We start from the raw sequence: 20,454 nt of genomic DNA on the forward strand, positions 1-20,454 counted from the left end.
TTTATTTTCACCCAAAAAATGTATCATCTTTATAATCTGCATAAAATTGACTAGTAAATAACTTTCAGATGATTTTTAGGAGCTATAGCATATGAAACTTTTCTTTAACAGTTTTAGCTGTCCCTCCAAAAGATGAGGATCACTGAACCTTGCTGACAGCTTTATATGAAATAAATCTTGTAGTTAAGCTTTTGTGTTGTTCCTCTTTCTCTCTGAGACACTAAGCAGATGTTTTGCCCCCAAAGGCCTCTCGAGAGAAGTTGATTGACCACTACCTTGGGCACAACAGCGAGGACCCTGCTCTAGAAGGAACTTACGCCAGGTAAGACTCCTGCTCCCCAGCAATGAACTTCTTTTACTTTCCTCAGAATCCTGAAAGGGTCAGTCATTTCCAAAGGATTCTGGACTTAGAGCCTCTAAATTCAGTTTAGAGCTGGATAAGCCACTGATTGGATTGTCTGAAATTTACATAAAGATTAAGGTCACTGTTTTATTTAGCACACCTTCATTTATTTTTTTCCTTTTTTTTTGAGACAGAATTTCACTCTTGTTGCCCAGGCCAGAGTGCAATGGCACGACCTCGGCTCACTATAACTTCTACCTCCTGAGTTCAAGCGATTCTCCTGCCTCAGTCTCCCGAGTAGCTGGGATTACAGGCGCCTGCCACCACGCCCAGCTAATTTTTTGTATTTTTAGCAGAGATGGGGTTTCATCAGGTTGGCCAGGCTAGCCTTGATGGAGTCTTGCTCTGTCGCCAGGCTGGAGTGCAGTGGCGTGATCTCAGCTCACTGCAAACTCTGCCTCCTGGGTTCAAGCGATTCTCCTGAGCCTGACCTCAGGTGATCCACCTGCCTCAGCCTCCCAAAGTGATGGGATTACAGACGTGAGCCACCATGCCCAGCCACACACCTTCATTTATTGCCCAGCAGAGACTACTTCCTTTCTTGTGTTCAGGTGTTACTAGAAGTTTCCTAAAATACGTTTAGAACAAAGATCTGTCAGCCATCTTTTGATATTTTATCAGCACAAGCAAATTCATGGTAAAAATCAAAGATATTAATGGACCCAGGTTATCAGTTCTAGAGACATCACCTTATGGCCTCTTCAAAAGTTTATTCTTTAGAAGAGTGAAAAATATGTATCACATACGTTTTTAAAAACACAATTTTGCCGGGTGCAGTGGCTCACGCCTGTAATCCCAGCACTTTGGGAGGCCAAGGCGGGTGGATCACAAGGTCAGGAGTTCAAGACCAGCCTGGCCAACATGGTGAAACCCTGTCTCTACTCAAAATACAAAAATTAGCCAGGCATGGTGGCACACACCTGTAATCCCAGCTACTTGGGAGGCTGAGGCAGGAGAATGACTTGAATCCGGGAGGTAGAGGTTGTGGTGAGTCGAGATTGTGCCACTGCACTCCAGCCTGGGCGATAGAGCGAGACTCCATCTCAAAAAAAAAAAAACACACACACCACAATTTTTACCAATCCCTCTCTACCCATTAAAAATATTTTTTCTCACTGGTAAATTTGGCTAAAAAAAAAAAAAAGGGTATGGGGAAAGTTCTTCATGTTAACAATTGTAGGCCGGGTGTGGTGACTAACACCTGTAATCTCACCGCTTTGGGAGGCCAAGGCAGGAGGATTGCTTGAGATCAGGAGTTTGAAACCAGCCTGGGGAACATGGCAAAACCCCATCTCTACTAAAAATACAAAAATTAGCTGGGCGTGGTGGTGCGCGCTTGTAGTCTCAACTACTCAGGAAATTGAGGCAGGAAGATCGCCTGAGCCGAGATCACGCCACTGTACCCCAGCCTGGGTGACAGAGTGAGACCCTGTCTCAAAAAAAAAAAAAATTATAGATATTTTTCTGCTGCTGTTGCTGCTTCCTCTTTTTTTTTTTTAGCAGTGTAAGGACCGGGGGTGAATCCACTTTTGGAGAGCTAAAGGGCCCCACCGTGCCATCCTCGGTCACCCTTTCTGTCCCGGGCACCTCTTTGGGGCAGTGGCTCCCTTGCCACCTGCCTGCTGTGGATGACAACGAGGGGACTCCATTCCAGAGGTGCCTGGTCTAAAGGAAAGAAGGGAAGGGCTGCCATAGTTGCCGCAATGAGAAAAAAAGAGGAATTGAAATGTTTTTTAGGCTGAGCGTGGTGGCGCACACCTGTAATCCCAGCACTTTGGGAGGCTGAGGTGGGCAGATCACTTGAGGTCAGGAATTCAAGACCAGCCTGGCCAACATGGTAAAACTCCTTCTCTACTAAAAACACAAAAATTAGCCAGGCGTGGTGGCACACACCCATAGTCCCAGCTACTTGGGAGGCTGAGGCAGGAGAATCCCTTGAACCTGGGACGTGGAGGTTGCAGTGAGCCAAAGTCATGCCACTGCACTACAGCCTAGGGGACAGAGCAAGACTCCATCTCACAAAAAAAAAAAAAAAAATTTAAATAAAGAGGAATTCCAAATAATCCTTGGTTCTTCTCTGACAGCAGCTTCCCAATAAAGAAAAGATCAACTTTTTAAACTTTAATAGAAATTTCAAATTTGTCCGCATTTGGTGTAATTTCACTTTTACCTGCATACAGACTGCTCGCATAAAGTGATTAATTCTTGATCCAGGCTCTTCTGTTTGCACACAACCTGGATCAGATTCTCTCTGCAGTTGCTCAGGAGCCGCATGCAATTTGCTGAGCATGTGCACTGGTGGACAGCGAGCCTTCCCTCCTGCAGAGGCTACACCGCCTCCGCACAGGCCTGGTGCAGACCAGAGCTGTCATAGGCACTTGTGAGTGTGGAGTGCTTAGAGAGTAGAGGCTATTCATGTAATGTCTATAAAAAAATAACACCAAGGGCGGGCACAGTGGCTCACGCCTGTAATCCCAGCACTTTAGGAGGCCGAGGCGGGCGGATCACGAGGTCAGGAGATCGAGACCATCCTGGCTAACACGGTGAAACCCCGTCTCTACTAAAAAATACAAAAAATTAGCCGGGCGTGGTGGCGGGCGCCTGTAGTCCCAGCTACTCAGGAGGCTGAGGCAGGAGAATGGCGTGAGGTGGAGCTTGCAGTGGGCCGAGATTGCACCACTGCACTCCAGCCTGGGCGGCACAGCGAGACTCCGTCTCAAAAAAATAAATAAATAAATAAATAACACCAGCCTCTCGGTCTGTCCCTCAGATGCCTCCTTTGTGTAATAGAAAAATCACAGTACTCTTCCCATCCTTCAAGCTGGCAATTGGAAGCACTGTGGGGAAGGAGCACTGAGAGTGGATGGCTACCTCCCTCCTGCCAGCCTCGCCACAAAGACCGCAGCTGGGGCTCTGCCCTTACTGAAGCAAGTGCAGTAGGGCAGGAACAACCAAACTGATTAAGTCTTTAGTTTCTCAGTATCGCCAATAAAGCTTCTTTCTGTTATTTTGATTTAGACTTTAAATCTGTTGCCTTAATCCAATCAGCCAGGTGGGATGGCAGGCTGTGGTTTGCCTGTCCTGCCCCACACCCGGGGTTTTATGAAGGTTAAGTGCAAGGACTGGGAAAAGCTGTGTGACTGGCATGTGCGGGCCTGTGCTGGACATGGAATCCGGTCATTGCCGCTGGGGGTTCTGTACCAAAGTGGATAGATGGCACCCCACACTGCTGCTGAATCAACAGGAGGTGGGACTGGGTACCACAGGACATGATGTTCACTTTGAAGGATTTTTATAATCAAATGAAGTCTTTGTGTTCATCTCTGGGACAGCAAGGCAACGTGACGTAGACTTAAGAGTGTCATATGTGTTACGCTGAAAATAGTTAATGTGATCTTGTAGACACCCCAAAATGTTTCGCTGTTTAGTCACCCCTGGGATTAGATACAGCTCAGAGCTGCTGGTGCCGTCCCAGCTGCCAGCCTGTGGTGCTGCTGTGAGCGAAGTACCGTGACCTCAAGGGTGGGGAGATGCCAGAGGGGGGCTGTGAGTGCTTAAAGAGGACCTATTCCCATGCCCCACTTGAATTCATTATAATACAGATTCACCAACTACACTTTTATGACAAGTGTTTTCATTAAAACGTACCTGTCTCGAAGGATGTTCAAGTCACCGTAAGCAGCTGGCTTGTTTAATGGGGTTGATACAGCAGCTGGGACACTTCCATCCTCATCCTCTCGTAAAGTTTTGTTGCTTGGTGAGACTAGCTTTATTGTTTACATTCTAGACCCTACTATAGAGCTCGAAAGGAGGAATAGAGGTCATATTTAATCAGAAATGAGCTATTCAGGTGACTGCAAAAGATCACTTATTTCTGAAGGAATGTTTTTGATCTCCTCTAGGATATGATGGTTGACACCATATAACTTAACCCTTTGAGTAAAACCTCAGTGGTAGCAATTCTTAACCTATCATGTTCATCAAAAATACTGTGATGTTGGCTGGGTGCAGTGGCTCACACCTGTAATCTCAGCACTTTGGGAGTCCGAGATGGGTGGGTCACCTGACGTCAGGAGTTCCAGACCAACCTGGCTAACATGGTGAAACTGCGTCTCTACTAAAAATACAAAAAATTAGCCAGGCATGCTGACTCACGCCTGTAGTCCCAGCTGTTTGGGAGGCTGAGGCATGAGAATTGCTTGAACCCAGGAGGCAGAGGTTGCAGTGAGCCCAAGATCATGCCACTGCACTCCAGCCTGGTCAACAGAACGAGACTCTGTCTCAAACAAAAAAATACAGGCTGGGCGCAGTGGCTCACGCCTATAATCCCAGCAGTTTTGGGAGGCTGAGACTGGTGGATCACTTGAGGTCAGGAGTTTGAGACCAGCCTGGCCAACATGATGAAAACCTGTCTATACTAAAAAATACAAAAATTAGCCAGGTGTGGTGCCACACACCTATAATCCTAGCTACTCAGGAGGCTGAGGCAGGAGAATCGCCTGAACCTGGGAGGTGGAGGTTGCAGTGAGCCAAGATTGCGCCACTGCACTCCAGCCTAGGCAACAGAGTGAGACTCCGCCTCCAAAAAAAGAAAAGAAAGAAAAAAATACTGTGTTGTTATAAAATACGGCGCCTGGACTCCATCTTGGGCCCACTAGTCACATTTCTTAGGGTGGGGCCTGGTCATCCATTTGTCTTTGTTTTTGTTTTTCTCCTTGTTCTGCATTTGATTCACATTCACTGTCCTATTCCCAGGGCCCATAACAAGGCGAGGCCCAGAGTCTGCACTCTGAGCGAATGCACTGGAGGCTCAGATGCCCTGAAGTGCAGTTTGGTTCATGGTCAAGAGCATGTACTTTGGAGTCGGAAAGGCCTGCTTGCAATTAAGAGCTTTGTGACCTAAGGCCCGTTACTTCTCTGAGACCGGTTTTCTCATGCAGGAAATGCTCTGTGAACCATGATGGGGCAGGGTGGGGAGGGGCATCTTCTCAACCGTGCATCTTCAGCACTGAACTCCTAGGGCTTGAAATTATCTCTAAAATATGCATTTCTTCCCTTTAGGAAATCTGACTATATTTCTCCGCTAGATGACTTAGCTTTTGATATGTACCAAGATCCAGAAGTTGCACAGATTATACGAAAATTAGATGAAAGAAAACGGGAAGCTGTCCAAAAGGAACGCTATGATTATGCGAAGAAACTAAAACAAGCTATTGCTGATTTGCAAAAGGTATTGCTTTTGGAGAAAACAGTTCCTAATTTATGCCTGTAATAGGTTTTATGTATACTTAGAATAACTACATGGTAAAAGAAACCGGTTACTAAAAGCCGTGAAGTTAGTGTAAGTTCAAAGATTTCAGCAAAATAAAGTTACGGAGACAGATAAGCGCTTTAAAAATGTAAATGGAAGCAGAAGCTTTACCTCTTCAGACTCACGTTCAGGTGTCAGGGTCAGCCACCTCATTACTAGGACCCCGAGCACGATGGGAAAATAGGAAAACCAGCTATCCTGAAAGTCATGACCAACCCATGGGCTTATTAAATGTCCGTACAGCAACAGCAGCCAGACCTTTGCTGAGTGTGGCCCATTCCTTCCATTTCCCTGTGCTCGCTCCCTCTCCTCGCAAGACGGTTCAAGCATGATTCTTAAAAATTAGCTTTGCATTTGATGTGAGTTGATCCAAATTTGAAACAAAAAGCAAATATTTTGTGCTTCAGGTTGGTGAGCGCCTTGGGAGGTATGAGGTAGAGAAACGCTGTGCCGTGGAGAAGGAAGACTACGATCTCGCCAAGGAGAAGAAGCAGCAGATGGAGCAGTATCGCACCGAGGTGTACGAGCAGCTGGAGCTACACAGCCTCCTGGATGCCGAGCTGGTGGGTGCAGGAGCCCAGACAGGGTGGAGGAAAGCCTAGGAGAATAGAGATTCAACTGTGTGGTTCACAAAGGTGGATAGATGTCTTTGAAGTGTAGTGTAAAACACTCTGCAGTGCTCAGGGGACAGTTATCATAGATGGCCTCAGCTCTGTGCCTACGTCAGGGAGGCTTTGCGTGATTGAGAGTGCACACTCTCAAGGCCAGGCATGGTGGCTCACGCCTGTAATCCCATCACTTTGGGAGGCCAAGGCTGGAGGATTGTTTGAGCCCAGGAGTTCGAGACCAGCCTGGGCAACATAGACCCTGTCTCTACAAAAAGTAAATAATAGCCAGGCCTGGTGGCACACACCTGTAGTCCTAGCTACTCAGGAGAGTGAGACAGGAGGATCACTCGGGCCCAGAAATTCGAGGCTGCAGTGAGCTACGATCGCACCACTGCACTCCAGCCTTGGTGATGGAGTGAGACCCTGCCTCTAAATAAAGAGAGCACACTCTGGAGCTGGACTGTCTGGGTTCAAATCCGGACACCACCATTCCAGCTCTGTGATCACAGACTAATTCTTATCAGCTTTATGCCTCAGTTTTCCCTCAGCTTTCAAGTGGGGGTAAAAAGAGTAAGCATTAATGAGCCTACCTGTCGAAAACAGTACCATGCCCAGTGTGCAGCAATTGTGCAGTCAGCTTTGCTTGTTGGGATTACACAACATCACTTTCCTTTGTACACACAGTGAATAGCGGTGCCAGATTTTGAATAAAAGTCCACTTGGGTCCAGCCCAGGTGCTTTCTCCACACCACTGTGCTCCTGCAGGGGCACGTATGTGTGGACATGCTCCATGCACAAGTGCTCATTCCTTCACTAGCATTTTGGGTGTGTATGTCACTTTTGTAGTCCACACAGAAATGCGGAGAGACAGCTGAGACGAGTGCAACTTGATTGTGTGGGACTTTCAAGTAGATTTCACTCCGTGGAAGTTTCTCTTTGGTTTTGAAATTTTTCATTGTGCCAAGGAGCCTCTTCCAGCACAGCTTTCTAAAGTCTTATTCATCTGAAGGAATGAGATAGATATATCTGGCGTGGCAGTTGTATTTGAAATTAAATGTTCCTTTTTGTTCTCTAGATGCGAAGACCTTTTGATTCGCCCCTCCAGCCCCTCGCTCGTTCTGGCAGTCCTCGCCACCAAAAGCCAATGCCCTCACTACCACAACTGGAAGAAAGAGGAACAGAAAACCAGTTTGCAGAACCTTTCCTTCAGGAAAAGCCTTCATCATATTCTCTAACTATTTCTTCTCAGCATTCTGCAGTAGACCAGTTACTCCCTGCCACAGATCCTCATCCAAAGATCAATGTAGGTAATTCTGTTTCAGATTGGCATTCAATTTATTTGGGTATTTGTAGAGGACATGTGTTGTGCCAGGTGCTGTTCCCATGCATGGGGTGCATGAGTGCACCCCAGCCAGACCCACCTCTGTTTCATTCTAGGAGCCGTAGTGCTGAGTGAGAGCATAGCCACATAAGCAATAGGCCTAATGACACCTTGTGAGCATGTTTATTAAAATCAGGCTTGATGCTTATTTCTAAGCAATAAACTAAGAAAATATCAGAGATCTTGTCAGAAAAAAAGATGTAATAGCCTTTACTTTAGTAGTCTCCATGTCAATTGAACTGAAATTTGCTACAAGTAAACAGTCATTGAGGCGGAATCTACCTTGCTTTTTTTTATTAGGTCTGTAATGAGTTTAGAAAGTAATAGAAAGCCTCATCTAATCTTTTCAATTACATCCTATTTGTTGTATAAATTATTCTAACCTGATGATACTGATATTTAGCAAAATAACATCTTTCAGATCAGGTAAGTAAGTGCAGTAAGCCTGCCAGTGAGAGTTGCATCGGAGAATGTGACCTATGGATCTCCCCAGCGCTTTCCTCTCTCCTTCACTCACTGCAGGCAGAGTCCCTGCCCTACGATGAGCGGCCTCTTCCAGCTATTCGTAAGCATCATGGGGAGGCAGTGGTGGAGCCGGAAATGAGTAATGCAGACATCAGCGATGCTCGGAGGGGAGGCATATTAGGGGAGCCAGAACCCTTAACTGAGAAGGCCTTGAGAGAAGCCAGCTCTGCCATCGATGTGTTGGGAGAAACCTTGGTAAAAAAAAAACAAAACAAAACAGTGGGGGGCAGAGGTGAGGGAAGTCTATATGGTATGCACACCTCTGTGTACTTACACATAAAGGAGGGAAAACGCCCAGGGCTTTGCATTTGTAATATTGTCGACTTCCCTTTGTTCTTCCTGAATTGGAAAGTCTTTTGTTAACTTTTTTTTTTTTTTTGAGATGGAGTCTTGCTCTATCACCCAGGCTGGAGTGCAGTGGCAAGATCTCCGATCACTGCAAGCTCCACCTCCCGGCTTCACGCCATTCTCCTACCTCAGCCTTCTGAGTAGCTGAGACTACAGGCGCCCGCCACCACGCCTGGCTAACTTTTTGTAATTTTTTTTAGTAGAGATGGAGTTTCACCCTGTTAGCCAGGATGGTCTCGATCTCCTGATCTTGTGATCCGCTCACCTTGGCCTCCCAAAGTGCTGGGATTACAGGCATGAGCCACCGCGCCCGGCATTTTTTTTTTTTTTTTTGAAACAGAGTGTCGCTCTGTCACCCAGGGTGGAGTACAGTGGCATGATCATAACTCACTATAGCCTTGAACTCCTGGCCTTGGCCTCCCAAAGTGCTGGGATTACAGGCATGAGCCACCGTGCCTGCCCTTCTGTAAACTGTAAATTATGTGAAACAGCAGAAACATGAGCTAAGATGTACCAGTGAGTACTCATTTCAGCCTGGGTGTTTCTTTCTGGCATTCATGGAGCTTGTATTAAACAACTGCTCCCTTCTGAATACCAGCTAATTCCAGCGCAAAAGGATGGCATAGCAAAAGATGGAAGTATCTCCTTATGGAAATGAGTAGAGTTGGCCAGGCGCAGTGGCTTATGCCTATAATCCCAGCACTTTGGGAGGCCAAGGCGGGTGGATCACGAGGTCAGGAATTCAAGACCAGCCTGGCCGAGATGGTGAAACCCCATCTCTACTAAAAATACAAAAATTAGCCAGGCATGGTGTCAGGCACCTGTAATCCCAGCCACTTGGGAGACTGAGGCAGGAGAATTGCTTGAACCCGCAGGGGGACGGAGATTGCAGTGAGCCGAGCCACTGCACTACAGCCTGGGCAACAGAGTGAGACTTTGTCTCAAAAAAAAAAAAAAAAAAAAAAAGAAATGAGTAGGGTTTTCCCCTCATTCTCAGCTTTAAAATATTTCTCTTGGAGAATTTAATACTTTTTATATTTTAACATAGTCTTAAATTTCCTTATCAGAAAAAATTATTTCTCTAAATATGCATATTTATTTGTAAAAGTTCTATTATTATAAATGAATCATTTTCGTTTATAAAAGTTCTGTTATTAGAAATGAATCATTTTAGTTTAAAAAAAAAAAACAAAGCCTTCAAGTTGTATAGTATTGGAGGATGGTTGTGTGATGTCATGCAAATGCTGCCTGTTTTGTGGTAGGTTGCTGGGGCCTATTCTAAGACATGGTCCTACCGAGAGGATGCACTGCTTGCCTTGTATAAGAAGTTGATGGAAATGCCTGTTGGAACCCCAAAAGAAGATTTAAAGAACACACTGAGAGCATCCATCTTTCTCATTAGAAGAGCCATAAAGGACATTGTGACCTCCGTGAGTGTCCTCAACTGGCATTGGCTCCAGCGTGCATAGATGAGATCATGCGCCATACCACAGAAGACCAGAGCAGCTTGAGAGAGGACCAGTTGGTCATTGACGTGGTCACCAACTGTAACTCGATAGAATCACTAAGAAATGAAGTTCTCTAGCAAGAGCTATATTGTGCAACTGATCTTACATGAAGGGTCTGGGAAATCTGCCTTTGCTTGGGTCATTGTCTCTGGTCTCGAGCAGTGTTAGCTTTTCCATGGTCTGCAAAGCCAGGCATTTATAGAGGCCTGGTTCAATGCTACCACATCTTCAGTTTGTGTTTTCACTTTGCATGAAACCTGATGAGGTTGAGAATTACTGTTTTTCTAATGCTGAATGGGCCTTAAGAATGGACATTGCACAGTTGGGCTTCTAACAGCCCACTGAAGCAGGGCTGTTGGATACTCAGTATGAAGGGAAGATTTGGGCTTACCCATTGAAGCAGGGATGTTAGATAGTTGGTATGAAGGGAAGATTTGGGCTTACCCATTGAAGCGGAGATGTTAGACACTCGGTATGAAGGGAAGATTTGGGCTTACCCATTGAAGCAGGGATGTTAGATAGTTGGTATGAAGGGAAGATTTGGGCTTACCCATTGAAGCAGAGATGTTAGACACTCGGTATGAAGGGAAGATTTGGGCTTACCCATTGAAGCAGAGATGTTAGACACTCGGTATGAAGGGAAGATTTGGGCTTACCCATTGAAGCAGGGATGTTAGATAGTTGGTATGAAGGGAAGATTTGGGCTTACCCATTGAAGCAGAGATGTTAGACACTCGGTATGAAGGGAAGATTTGGGCTTACCCATTGAAGCAGAGATGTTAGACACTCGGTATGAAGGGAAGATTTGGGCGGCTTACCCATTGAAGCAGGGATGTTAGACACTCGGTATGAAGGGAAGATTTGGGCTTACCCATTGAAGCAGAGATGTTAGACACTCGGTATGAAGGGAAGATTTGGGCTTACCCATTGAAGCAGGGATGTTAGACACTTGGTATGAAGGGAAGATTTGGGCTTACCCATTGAAGCAGGGATGTTAGATACTTGGTATGAAGGGAAGATGGGGAGTGATTTCTGTGAAGTAAGAGCATATGTCCTCTATATGCAAGGTACTGTGTTTAGAAAGCAGTTTTCAGTTTGCCATTTTCAGCCTTTCAGACGAGATGTCATTTTCAATATAATGTTCATATGTATTACTGATAGTAAATGCCGTGTTTCCTCTTGGTGGAATTCCACTGTAGTAACTCATCCGTGTTTATCACTTTTCTCTTAGGTCTTTCAGGCTTCTTTGAAATTGTTGAAAATGATCATTACACAATATATTCCTAAACATAAACTGAGTAAACTTGAAACAGCTCACTGTGTGGAGAGGACCGTTCCCATTTTGCTCACCAGAACTGGAGATTCTTCTGCCCGCCTTCGCGTCACAGCTGCAAATTTTATTCAGGTCTGAACTTCACCACAGCATTTGAAACCATAGATGATAAACGTATTCCTGTAGCTCTCTGGCTTTCTTAACACCTTTTACAAGATTCTGTCTCTACTCAGTTAACATTATTCTCAGGGATTCACCATCACACTTTCCTTATGCTCTAAAAGGTCAGTTTTGTCTTAGACATAAACTTTAGTTAAAATCTACAGTTGGGTTTTTCCAATGTTTCTTTTATCCAACATATGCCATTAATTTTTTAAATAAATAAAAACATACAGAAAACGATATCAAAATAGAAAATCTGAGGGTAAAGAAATAAAAAATATAACTGTCTTAATAGAAATATTTTCATTCTTTCACCAAATGTGCCTCCTCTAGGCTAGATACTATGGGAAATATTGAGATAGAGATAAATGTATGAGTTTTGGGGCACACAGTTATGCACCATAATTTGAAAATCTTTAAACTAGCTAATGAATTCATCTAGTCTAGGAGTTCTTAAGAGTCCTCCTTTGAGCTTAAGAAAGCTTATGAATTACTTAAGTTTTACACAAAATTTTGTGATGTGCAGATCCTTCTTAAAAGAGAATCCAGGCCAGGCTGGGCACGGTGGCTCACACCTGTAATCCCAGCACTTTGGGAGGCCGAGGCAGGTGGATCACAAGGTCAGGAGATGGAGACTATCCTAGCCAACCTGGTGAAACCCCTTCTCTACTAAAAATACAAAAATTAGCCAGGTGTGGTGGTGCGTGCCTGTTGTCCCAGCTACTTGGGAGGCTGAGGCAGGAGAATGGAACCCGGGAGGCGGAGTTTTCAGTGAGCCGAGATCACGCCACTGCACTCCAGCCTGGCGACAGAGTGAGACTCCATCTCAAAAAAAAAAAAAAAAAAGAATCCAGGCCAGGTGGGGTGGCTCACGCCCATAATCCCAGCACTTTGGGAGACCAAGGTGGGCAGATGAATTGGGCCCAGGAGTTTGAGACCAGCCTGGCCAACATAGTGAAACTCTGTCTCTGCAAAAAATACAAAAATTAGCTGGGCATGGTGATACACCCCTGTAGTCCTAGCTACTCGGAAGGCCGAGGTGAGAGGCTTGAGCCCAGGTGGTTGAGGCTGCAGTGAGCCGTGATATCGCCACTGCACTCTAGCCTGGGCGACAGAGCAAGACTGTGTCTCAAAAAAAAGAATCCAAAGGGGTCATTTCTCCAAAATATGAGGAACCACAGATCTAGTTTCATTTAATAAACCTAAATTTTCAGAGTAAATAAGGAAAACGACTGCTAATAAAAAGGTAAGAAGAAATGCTGTCATGCTAATGTGCTACAGTATACTCCTGGTTACGGCCTACACTACATTTCTGGTTACTACACTACACTCCTGGTTACAGCCTACACTACACTCCTGGTTACGACCTACACTACACCCCTGGTTACGACCTACACTACACCCCTGGTTACGACCTACACTACACCCCTGGTTACGGCCTACACTACACCCCTGGTTACGGCCTACACTACACCCCTGGTTACGGCCTACACTACACCCCTGGTTACGGCCTACACTACACCCCTGGTTACGGCCTACACTACACCCCTGGTTACGGCCTACACTACACCCCTGGTTACGGCCTACACTGCACCCCTGGTTACGGCCTACACTGCACCCCTGGTTACGGCCTACACTGCACCCCTGGTTACGGCCTACACTGCACCCCTGGTTACGGCCTACACTGCACCCCTGGTTACGGCCTACACTGCACCCCTGGTTACGACCTACACTGCACCCCTGGTTACGACCTACAATACACTCCTGGTTACAATATACTCCTGGTTACGATATACTTCTGGTTACAATACACTCCTGGTTATGACCTAATGTGCTATAATACACTCCTGGTTACAACCTAATGTGCTACAATACACTCCTGGTTACAACAGCTAGAATTTGGGGGTGAGGAGGGTTCATCTTTCAAAAGATATGTTGCAAATGAGCACATGTTATTGCTTCATTTAATTATTTTTAAGCCACATTAATTTCTGAGCAGTTTGATGGTGCTAAAATATTCTCTCTATTTGAGATAACCTTAAGGCAATCTGTCGAGGGTTACAATTCTTGTGCACCAGTGTGCCGGTTAGTGGACTAAATACACACTCAACAGCATCTGTTTGTAGTTAAGGAGTTTACTGTCCAAACTTCCCTGGAGAATGCTCTTCTTCTTCTCTTAGCTTTTAGATTTGTACAGAGTCACTCACAGGCCCAAATACAGAGTGAGTCAGTCCAGCACGATGAGCGATTATTTTAGATGATAGGACTTACAGACCTATTGGAAACAGGTTTATTTCTGATTGTAACTTAATGCTTCAGCATCTTATTTTTTTCTCCATATCCGGTTAATTAAGTGATAAATATCTTAATTACATAAAGACTTGTTTGTTTAGAGACATTCAAATATGTAATGGTACTTACATTTTTTCCATCTTAACCCACTAGTGACCATATCACTGCAGAATCATACACTCTTGGCTGACATTTAATAAATACTAAAATAACGGTGATTCTAGCAGCAGCTATAATTTCTTTTAGAATTTTAGAAATGAGAAAACCTTTTCCTTGAAGCTGAGAATACTGAGAACAGAAACCTTCAAGTTTTCAATTACGCTCCTGAAAAGCTTTCATTAGACATAAAATCGTTTTGTTCTTCATGATTTTATTTCCTGTGGCTCAGATTTTTGTTTCTAGTGGTTGTTACGCTTTCAATAGAAATACAAGCTTACAGATCGGTGCTCTTATTGCTCCTTACCACTATCAATCTGTATTTCCCTATTTTTCCCTTCAATGTTTAGTTTAAGATCATGCTGAATTGTACTAAACTGCCTCCAGCATTTTCCAGTAAAAATTAACAAATTACGTTGGCTTTCATAGGAAATGGCCTTGTTTAAAGAAGTTAAGTCTCTCCAAATTATTCCATCCTACCTGGTGCAGCCATTGAAAGCAAACTCTTCAGTTCACCTGGCAATGAGTCAGATGGGCCTCCTGGCCCGGCTGCTGAAAGACCTGGGCACTGGCAGCTCGGGCTTCACCATTGACAACGTGATGAAGGTAAGCAGACCTTGCATGTGACACACCACGCGGCCCGGCACTCACCACAGTGCCTGGAGCGTGGCGAGGGTCTCATCAGCATTTGTTGAAGGAATGAGTGAGGCAGTGATTTCAGAAAAATAGCCAGTGTTTCATCCAACAAATGGGGGCCCCCACATGCATCCTGGTGTCTAATCCTACTCGGTGGTGCATGGTGTGTGCAGATCTTTATCCATGGAGAGAAACAAATAATAAAAAACATTTGTCTTTTTTTTTTTTTTTGAGACGGAGTCTCGTTCTGTCGCCCAGGCTGGAGGTGCAGTGGTGCCATCTCGGCTCACTGCAAGCCCCGCCTCCTGGGTTCATGCCATTCTCCTGCCTCAGCCTCACAAATAGCTGGGACTACAGGCGCCCATCACCATGCCCGGCTAATTTTTTCGTATTTTCAGTAGAGACAGGGTTTCACTGTGTTAGCCAGGATGGTCTCGATCTCCTGACCTCGTGATCCGCCCGCCTCAGCCTCCCAAAGTGCTGGGATTACAGGCGTGAGCCACCGCACCCGGCCTGTCTTTAAGAGACAATAACAGCAGTGTGATGGAGAATATCAGGTACAGGTTAAAGCCCCTCATCTGGAATGCTTAAGACCAGAAGTGTTTAGGATTTCAGATTGTTTTCGGATTCTGGAATACTTCCATTATACTTACTGGTTTGGATCCCAAATCCAAAAACCTGAAATCTGCATATCGGCTACACAGCAGCGCACACCTCCAAGGAGGATGAGAAACCATGGGCCCCAGAGACGCACAGCGGGGATGAAATTACACTATAGCCACAGCGTTCTGTTTCTTAAAAAGATTCAAAACAAGCGTGATGAAAATATAACACGGCTTACAATGAGAGAGTAGATCCATGAGGTTTTATGTTTGAAGTATTTCATAATACTTAATATGGATGTGTTCTCTTTTCTTTCTTTTTCAAATGTTTATAATGTACCTTTTTTGTATGCTGGAAGAAATTAATTTTATTTTAAGAATCAGTAACAAGAGCCCCTCCCAACTTTAGTTTTCAGTGAGTGCCCTGGAGCATAGAGTGTATGAGGTCCGTGAGACGGCGGTTAGAATTATTTTGGACATGTACAGACAACACCAGGCTTCCATCCTGGAGTACCTTCCTCCAGACGACAGCAACACACGCAAGAACATTCTCTACAAAACAATTTTTGAGGGATTTGCTAAAATAGATGGCAGACCTACAGATGCTGAGATGAGGGTAAGTTAACTTTGGTAAAGTTATGACCTCATCCTGTATTGAAGAAGTTACTCGGTACATAAATAAGTAAACACGTAATTTGAAGGAGTCATGTGTATGGGAAGCCCAGGCGTCCTGGCTAAGAACACAGGTTCCCGCATTCAGATCCCAGCTCCTCCACTTTCTGCCAGTGAGACCCTTAGGTTCCCAGGCTGCAAACGGAATAACGATAGCTGTGAGGACACGGCGGGTTTATCTATCAATAAACACCGATGAAATCAATGGAAAAGATTTATTATAACTTGTTATTAGTCTTAGTGAATATTCTAATTTATAAGAAATATAATTGATATGCTATAATTTGTCTCCCAGTTTCTAAGATTACCCTAACAAGCTGTTCTAATGGATAAATAATTTTCTTACCAGGCACGGAGAAAAGCGGCTACAGAAGAAGCAGAAAAACAAAAGAAAGAAGAAATAAAAGCTTTACAAGGGCAGCTGGCAGCACTGAAAGAAATTCAGGCTGAAGTTCAGGTTGGAAGTTAACACGTCTTTCGCCTGTGTGCTTTTAGCGGAGATGTATTTTGCTGTATAGATCCACATTATACTTATTTTTCATGGGATTATGCAAATGAGTGTCTTGATTCCTTTTGGTTTTTTAGGTTAGTTTTGGGGTGGATGACAGAAGCCCTCCATGAAGAGGTGGAATTGGGTGGCAGATACTCTTCCTGCCCCTCCATCCTCTGTCAGAATTAATGTGAGCTGCTGCAGAGGTTTAGGGAGGGACCAGGGGCTGTGGGCACAGAGCTGCTCTCCTCCACAGCTCTCCAGCCACCTTCAGAGGCAGAGGAGAAAAATCAGCTTGACTATAAAGGTCTGACTTCAGCGCATTAAAAAGGGAAGGTTTCAGGTAAACATTCTGTTTCTATGAGCCCTTACTCTTTAAGCCTATGGGGGTGTCATATGTACTGGGAACAAATATTATTTGGTTGAATATTTGTTCCTTTTCAACCTCCCTGCTTCTGGGATATGAATTAGCTTCATAACACTGATTTTATGATGAAGTTTCCTTCAGTTGAAAGAAAATTTCCTTTAAAAAAAGAAATAAAGGTGGCAGAACACAGGGAGTTTCCGTTCCGCAGACCTGAGGTTTCAGCCGTGCCAGGTGAATGAGTTCTGGGACCTGCTGGCACCTCAGGCCTGCAGCCCACTTGGCTGCACAGCGCACCCAGAGCTATTCAGAGGGCAGAGCTCATGTCAAGTGTTCTTAGCACAGATTTTTAAAAGAAGAAATGGGTACGAATGGGGAAAAAACATCAAATGTGGCTGAATATAGCCTGAACTTCCTATGGCAAAAAGTCACTGTGACATTTCCACCAAATGCTGGAACGTCAGAGTCACAATCAGAAAAGGACAAAAGAGGCGGAAGGAGGCAGGCAGACCCTGGGATGGGGAGTGAACCTCTGGCTCAGGTCCGCATCGTGGTGTGGATGACTCGTGTGCTCAGTGACCCTCAGTGGCTCAGCACACACTCATTGTGATTAGTACACAAACGAGGACACGGATGTCGCAAACTGAAGGGATTTCCCTCCAGCCATGAGCTAGCACGTACTAAGCCCATTGCCAGGTGCCTGCCTCCCGCCTCCCTCACCACAGCCCAGGACCTGGTGGCAGTGGCTCCAGAAGCAGCAGCTGTCCAGGAGCTGTTGTTCCCAGCACTGTCCGTCCTGGGGCCACCTATGGGCACACAGCACTGTCTGTCCCAGGGTCGCCTATGCTGACGGGCTGCACAGCCTCCACACAGCCATCCTGAGAGCCTGCAGCTCCTGCTCATTGGCTCGGTGTTTATGGAGCGCCTGTCTGTGCCAGGCACCATCTGGCTGTGGAAATACAGCAGGCAGCAAAGCAAAGTCCCGCCCTCATGGAGCTGGGGCTCCAGGGAGGAGCAGACAAGGGAGAAAGACCCAGGCAGTGGGTCCCTGCTGCAGGGTGCTGGAGACCACGGGGTGCGGGGGCCTCGAGGCCAGCGTAGGCCTGCGCCCCCACACAGGGCCTGGTGAAGGCCTCTCCCAGGAGAATGATAGGATGGGATGGTTTCTTCTCTTTTTTTATTGGGGTAAAATGCGCAGAGTGTAAATCTTACCATTTTAAGTGCACGCTGCAGTGGTATGGAGTGCTCTCACATTGTTGTGCAACCATCGCCACCATCCATCTCCAGAACTTTCAGAATTTACATATTAAGTCCATTTCTGGTTCTAAAATTATACTCTTGGCCAGACACAGTGACTCAGGCCTGTAATTGCAGCACTTTGGGAGGCCGAGGCAGGAGGATCACTTGATTTCAGAAGTTCAAGACCAGCGTGGGCAACATAGTGAGACCTCATCTCTACTAAAACTTAAAAAAAAACTTAGCCAGACACGGTGGTGAGCACCTGTAATCCCGGCTACTCAGGAGGCTGGGGCAGGAGGATGGCTTGCACCCAGGAGGCCAAAGCTGCAGTGAGTTGTGTTTGTACCACTTCCAACCTGGGCAACAGAGTGAGACCCTGTCTAAAAATAATGATAATAAGAATAAAATTGTGCTCTTTTTAGGGGCGGGGTGGGTGTCTGTGGAACTAGAATTGCACTTCTGCATGTGTTTTCCACAGTCAGTGGTTGAGTTTGAGAGAAACTGCAGTAGCGTGATCTCAGCTCACTGCAGCCTCCACCTCCCAGGCTCAAGTGATCCTCCCTCCCTAGCCTCCTGAGTAGCTGCGACTACAGGGCACGCCACCACACCCAGCTAAGTTTTGTATTTTTTGTAGAGACAGGGTTTTGTTTGCCATGTTGCCCAGGCTGGTCTTAACTCTTGAGCTCAAGTAATCCACCACTCACCTTGGCCTCCCAAAGTGCTGGGATTACAGGCATGAGCCACCTTGCCCAGCCAGTAGAAATTCTAAAACAAAACCCAGAAATGTGCTTTCATGATCAAAACGTATCTTCAACAGGCTCTCACTCACTGACACTGCGGCCCTTTGTCCCTGACCTCACTGTTTTTGTGTCTTAGGAAAAAGAAAGTGATGCTGTGAAGCCAAAGAGTCAGGGTATGTAAAGAATTGGGGTGTGTAAAGAATCGGGGTGTGTAAATGCATGTCATGGAAGCTCCATGTGGAAACGGCTTCCATCCATTCAGCAAGTATCGCTGCACACCTGCTGCACCTCAGCCATCTCCCAGCTGAATGGAAAACAGGCTACCTTTTCACTTGTATAATCGTTTTAGAGCTCACATCAAACTGCTTACTAAAATTTTGAAAATAATTTCTATAAAAAGTTATTTAAATTGTTTTCTTTTAATCTCTTCAGACATTCAAGGAGGGAAAGCAGCCCCTGCCGAAGCTCTGGGAATCCCGGATGAGCACTATCTAGATAAGTAAGTCGCGCTGTCTTCCACCCACTGTACGATGGTCAGGGCAACGAGCCACACAGAAACCCTGGAAAGGGAACGCGTCCTCCCTAGTTGGCCCTTCGTAGTCATCATAAAAGGTAGGAAATGTGCCTTCTGCACTAACTAGCATCCACTCCGAGTCAGTCAAGACAACTTTCCCTCTCTTTATTGTAACTTAAAATATCCTTTCTGCTTGACGATGCTGAGTGAAAGTTCGGAAGGATTGTTCGCCCATTGATTTCAGGCACCTCCTTGGTGAGGGCTTTCCTATCGTGCTTTAACACATGGCACACCCGGCCTCCTCTGCCACCTGCAAGGGAGGCCCAGCCCGGCCCCCGCAGAGCAAACTGAGGCAGTTCCAGATGAGAGGGAAAGTGCACACATCACAGGGACTGGGGAAATTCAGAATTTCCTCGTGACGTGGGAGCAGAACGGCCATCAGTGGAACTAGATCCTTACCTTTGTTTCCTGCTTTGCTTTCCTTTCAGTTTGTGTATTTTTTGTGGGGAAAGGAGTGAATCCTTCACAGAGGAAGGTCTGGATCTCCACTACTGGAAGCACTGTCTCATGCTGACAAGATGTGGCCACTGCAAACAGGTCAGGCCAGCGGCACAGCAGCCCAGCTACTTGCATGAGCGTGAACACCTGGCTGTTGAAAGGCCGAGTCAAAAAGCTGTCCCAAGTCTTAGTATTGTTAGAGGAGAGGTTGTGAGAAAAGTAACTGAAGCCGAACACACACCTGAAAATGCATGCGAGTCATTCCATGTGACAGACAGCCCAGTGAACCGGAAACATGCTGTGCTGCCACCTCCCCTCAGGGCTCCTTCCAGAGTCAGCAGGGGTCTGATTTCCGACACCACAAATGGGTCCTCCTTGCCCTTTGAGCTTTGTAGAAACGGAACCATGTGATGTCATGTTGGATTTCTTGCTTTATAGCGTCCACTGCTTGAATACACCACAGTGCCTTCATCCACCTACTGCTGTGTGCGAGGGCTGTGTCCAGTTTGGGACCATGATAAACGATGTTGCCACAGCGTTCTGGTGTCTTCCAGGATGCACAGGAATGCACTTTCTTGGGTTCACAATGTGTCGTGGCATTGCCGGGTGTGCTGATGCTCAGTGGGGCTGCCCAGGAGTGCTCCAAAGGGGTTGTGCCTGGGCACCACTGCCAGCAGCACAGGCACTGCCCCCTTCCCACAGTGCCACTGCCCCCTTCCCACAGTGCCACTG

General features: G+C 45.9%; 1 protein-coding gene across 3 annotated transcripts in view; it reads left to right on the forward strand.

Annotated features, from left to right (window-relative positions):
• CEP104 (centrosomal protein 104) overlaps positions 1 to 20,454 on the forward strand; it is a 43,988-nt gene that overhangs the window by 12,021 nt on the left and 11,513 nt on the right. For all 3 annotated transcript variants that reach the window (XM_024254767.3, XM_024254754.3, XM_054542374.2), the window contains 13 exons: positions 246 to 322; positions 5,465 to 5,633; positions 6,122 to 6,277; positions 7,398 to 7,625; positions 8,226 to 8,423; positions 9,839 to 10,006; positions 11,316 to 11,489; positions 14,397 to 14,573; positions 15,615 to 15,821; positions 16,227 to 16,334; positions 18,847 to 18,883; positions 19,143 to 19,209; positions 19,713 to 19,821. In XM_024254767.3, coding sequence (XP_024110535.2) covers positions 246 to 322; positions 5,465 to 5,633; positions 6,122 to 6,277; positions 7,398 to 7,625; positions 8,226 to 8,423; positions 9,839 to 10,006; positions 11,316 to 11,489; positions 14,397 to 14,573; positions 15,615 to 15,821; positions 16,227 to 16,334; positions 18,847 to 18,883; positions 19,143 to 19,209; positions 19,713 to 19,821 — 1,875 coding nt within the window. The remainder of the gene's footprint in view (positions 1 to 245; positions 323 to 5,464; positions 5,634 to 6,121; positions 6,278 to 7,397; positions 7,626 to 8,225; positions 8,424 to 9,838; positions 10,007 to 11,315; positions 11,490 to 14,396; positions 14,574 to 15,614; positions 15,822 to 16,226; positions 16,335 to 18,846; positions 18,884 to 19,142; positions 19,210 to 19,712; positions 19,822 to 20,454) is intronic.

Source organism: Pongo abelii, chromosome 1, assembly GCF_028885655.2.
Source record: "Pongo abelii isolate AG06213 chromosome 1, NHGRI_mPonAbe1-v2.0_pri, whole genome shotgun sequence".
NCBI lineage: Eukaryota > Metazoa > Chordata > Mammalia > Primates > Hominidae > Pongo > Pongo abelii.